General features: G+C 34.3%; 1 protein-coding gene across 3 annotated transcripts in view; it reads right to left on the bottom strand.

Annotated features, from left to right (window-relative positions):
• The window catches only part of LPIN2 (lipin 2), an 88,740-nt gene that overhangs the window by 21,581 nt on the left and 62,905 nt on the right, over positions 1 to 4,254 (bottom strand). For all 3 annotated transcript variants that reach the window (XM_005868743.2, XM_014541681.1, XM_014541682.1), the window contains 3 exons: positions 3,368 to 3,475; positions 2,583 to 2,706; positions 906 to 1,248 (listed from right to left, as the gene is read on the bottom strand). In XM_005868743.2, coding sequence (XP_005868805.1) covers positions 906 to 1,248; positions 2,583 to 2,706; positions 3,368 to 3,475 — 575 coding nt within the window. The remainder of the gene's footprint in view (positions 1 to 905; positions 1,249 to 2,582; positions 2,707 to 3,367; positions 3,476 to 4,254) is intronic.

The raw sequence follows: 4,254 nt of genomic DNA, 5'->3' as shown, positions 1-4,254 counted from the left end.
GCTGATTAGCCAATGGGAGGCGTAGCGAAGGTATGGTCAATTACCATGTTTGTCTATTATTAGATAGGATAAGTTATTTCTGAGTGGCCCTGAAGAGCTATACATGTAGTGAATATTTACTAAATTAATTATCTATCCTTTGGTGTTAGAATTTTAAAAAATGGAAGTAGATATTTGGCTATATGTGACAATGTGTATTTTTAGGTAAGGTTTTACTTCCCTAAAAATAGGATCCAAGGCTAGTGTTCAGATAGTGAGTGTGTTTTGGCTCTTACTGTAACAAGTATCAATGAATAACTTTTGTTTTTAAACAGAAAGAATGTTATGATTTATTAAACTTGTATTCCAAAAGTGGGATAGAGATGTTGAGCCAAGAGTTGGGCCCTACATTCTGTTTTGGAGGAAAACAGTCAGTGAAAGAGAACATATGCTAATTATTAGTGTACATTTATCTATATATCTCATATTATTGAAAAAAAAAGTACTTAATTTGGCCTCAACTAACCAGAAGTTTTAGGTGAAAATATTTTTCTCTAGTCTAATTTTTTGTTGTTTAAACATAATTTTTTAGGATTCCACTTTACTTTATTGACACACCTCGTCAATAAAGTGGTTTATTTTACTCATTAACTTATTTAAATATATTTTTTTTTCAGTAAGTGCTTCTCAAAGGCCTATTGAGTAGCAACAGCTGTGGGAGAGCAGGGAAGAAGTCAGAGTCCCACTCCAGTGGATCCTGTAGTGCGATGGGGAAGCCATATGAAACAAGTGATTCCAATAGTGTTGTAACAGGTTCTAATCAAGCTGTACAGATATAATGATAGTCATCACACATTATTTGAAACACTGAAATAATTTACCATCGAAATTTAGAGTACCTGATGCCAAATTAAACAAATAATTACCTTTCTTCTTTGATGGCGAGTCTACTTTAGCTGCTGGTTTTGATTCTGAGGGAGCCTCCACTAACGATGGGTTAGGAAGGTGGTCTGCATCTAACATAGATGAAATCTGAGGCTCAAGGAGAGGCTCAAGAAGTTCTGCAGCGCAAGTTGCATCGCTCATCCGCTTACACGGGGCTCTGGGTTTGGGTTTTACTATGGTACAGACCGTTTCTCCCATGGACGCATCCTTCTCAACTTCATTTATAAGGTGGTCCTCACTGGGAATTACCCGAAAATGGGTATTTTCTGATGGAGTAATCGTAGCTGTCCTGGGATGATGGTCAGATCTCTCTCTTTTGCTGACCTAAAAAAGTTGAAATGTTTAAAAATTAAACTACTTTCAAAAGTGTTATAGCCTATTTCTTGAGCTGGATGCAAATAAACGTGCTTATTTTATTTAAACAACATATTCAGTAAATACGTTATTTTCTATGTGTGAAATATTTCATAATTGAAAAGTGGGAAAACTAATAACCACATTTTGTTCAATATCATATTTATAAAAGTTATATTTATAACTGGTTCTACTATGAAGAGTTCAATATTGGAGAAGACTGAGGAAATAGATAACAATTTTTAGATACTAAGAGGGAGAATATTCATTTTCAGGGAGAAAACTTGAATACTACAGAAAAATTTAGCCCTGCTTGCACTACCTTCAGGCTCTGTTAAAACAATGTAAGATGTTGAGTTATAATGTTGTACACCTGAAACTTACATGTTACAGACCAATTTTTAAAAAAGTAAAAGTGGGTAGTGAAGTCTCAAATGCAATCACACATATAAGCAAATGTATATCTTTAAAAAACTAGAGGTCTAAATTTCTTCTTCCAAGAGACAGAGAAAGACAAACACCATATGATTTCACTTATATCTGGAACATAAAAAAAGAGAAGAAACAAAATGATACAGAAACAAACTCATAGTACAAAAAATAAACTGATGGTTTCCAAAAGGGAGGAGGTTGTGGGGTTGGGCAGAAAAGGGCAAGGGAATTAAAAAGTATAAACTTCCAGTTATAAAAAAGTCACAGGAGTGTAATGTATAGCATAGGGAATAAGAGTCAGTAATGTCATAATAACTAGGTATGGTGACAGATGGTTACTAGAGTAATTATGGTGGTCATTTTGTAAGGTATATAAATGCTGAAACACTATGTTGTACACCTGAAACCAATATATTATTATTTGTCAACTCTAAAGTAAATTTTTAAAAATCAGAAAGAAAACCTTAAAGTTGGGGTAATTCACATACATAAAATAAAAGCAGTCTCTCTTAAAAAATGAATAAATAAAAAATGTATCTTTCCAATTCTTCTCTCATTATGAGTTGGCAAAAAAGCTTTCACAATAAATTTCCTATTTAAAATTTCAGTGTGAAAATTCCATTAGGTACATTTTAAATTTTCCTTACTATAATGTTAATTAACAATCAACATTATTTACTAAATAGAAGCACAGAAAATAAAGCCAGATTTCCTTTGTTGTACACAGTGCAAACATGAAAAATGTTAACTTTGAATTTACTTATGTGACCCCATGAGGGCACTACCATCATTTATGTTCATATGACTCAGTCAGCTACTACCCCTTCACTCATGGACAACACACTACTCTGTAGGTAAGTAAACCCTAGTACCTTGGTGGACTCTGGGAACCCGCCCCACGTCCATTCCATGTGGGACTCGGATCTGAGTAGGCTCTCGGCGGGTTTCACCTCCAGCTCTGAATCACTCTTAGGACATGCTGCTGGGGAATACGGGCTGCAAACACATTACAAAGAAATGTAATGAATTTAAAGTCAGGAACTTCAGTGTTGCTGAGTTTGACAGATTAAAAAATGTAAGTTTGAATATATTAACTGTATCCTGCTGATATAAAGAATCTATTTTTAAAATGTCAATTATTTCTTCCTCTTGAGTTTTTTATTAATAATAAAAACGGTGCACACTAGTATTTATGGTGGACTTGCTGTAAACATTTTCTATGCATCATCCCATTTGATTCTCACAAGAAATCTATAAGAAAGGTAATTTTACAGGAGAGAAAGTGCATGGAAAGATGGATTAAATTAACATTACTACATGAGAGAAACTGGATTTGAACACAGAACAAAGCCTGACTGCACATTCATAATGTTATACACAGTACAATTAATAGTTAACACTAAAAGATTAGAAATTAAGAATTGTAGAGAGCCAAACTCCATGCTGATCATACAGATGTACAGTGCCAACACAGTAAATTTAACCAAGTTTAGGAACAAAATAATTATTGAGAGAAAAGGTCCATATTCATGTTAAAAGTATACATTCAGTGCCTCTACTGTCTGAGAGAAATAGGAAACACCATTACTGTCCAATAACAGAAAAGGCAAGTTAATATATTTTTCCTTTAAGAAACAGAAATTTTGAAAATACTTACGTGTCCAAAGGGGACCAATCTCCATCGGATAAGGGGTAGTGATCTCCAGAATGGAAGAGCAGAGGCTCCTTATATTCTTCTTCCTTTAAGGAAGCATTTGAAGATCCTCTGTGAAAGGGGGGCGGGGAAAACAAAGAAAGGCAGGAACAAAGATACTATGTCAGCTTAAAAATATCCCCCAAATCTACTGATACATCATCTAAAGTTTAAATGATGAAAAAGGCCTCTTAAAAGGAAAATATGAAGGAGAAGGGGGATTCACCGATGTCACCCAACATATCCTACTACAACCACTATTTAAATATGGGATAAACAGAGGAGGAAAGAAAAGATGATGTGATTAAAAATTCATTTTTACCTCCCTTAGTAATAACTGATTCAAAGGCTAGAAGAAAACTGAGGCTTTATGTATATTTCATTCAATCCTTACAAATCTAAGGTAATAATATCCTATTTTAGATATTAGGTAATCAAGAATCCAGAGAAGTTTAGTAACTTGCTCAAAGTAAAGAAGCTAGTAAAGTTGCTAGATTCAAAACAAGTAAGCCCTTGTTCTTTGCACTACCCTCTCCTATGTTTTACAAAAAATATAAGAATATCAGCTGAAGAGCTATGGCTCAAAAATTTTAAAACACTCTAAAAACTCTTAAAAACCAGAACTTATTTCCTCTTTGTTTGGATCAAGCATTACCTGAGAACTTTCTCTTTACTGAGAATCTACATGATGTGGAGACATGAGGAAGATGATATAAAAATGTAAGTGACAAAAACAGATCCAGAGACAGAAGCATCGATCAGATGCTCAAATCTGAGAGGGAAGATAGGGGAGGGTGGGGGTAAGGGGGAGAGATCAACCAAAGGACTTGTATGCATGCATATAACTATAG

This window comes from Myotis brandtii, unplaced genomic scaffold (genome assembly GCF_000412655.1).
Source record: "Myotis brandtii unplaced genomic scaffold, ASM41265v1 scaffold276, whole genome shotgun sequence".
NCBI lineage: Eukaryota > Metazoa > Chordata > Mammalia > Chiroptera > Vespertilionidae > Myotis > Myotis brandtii.
The sequence above is the reverse complement of the archived record's forward strand: the minus strand, read 5'-3'. Positions and strand labels throughout refer to the sequence as shown.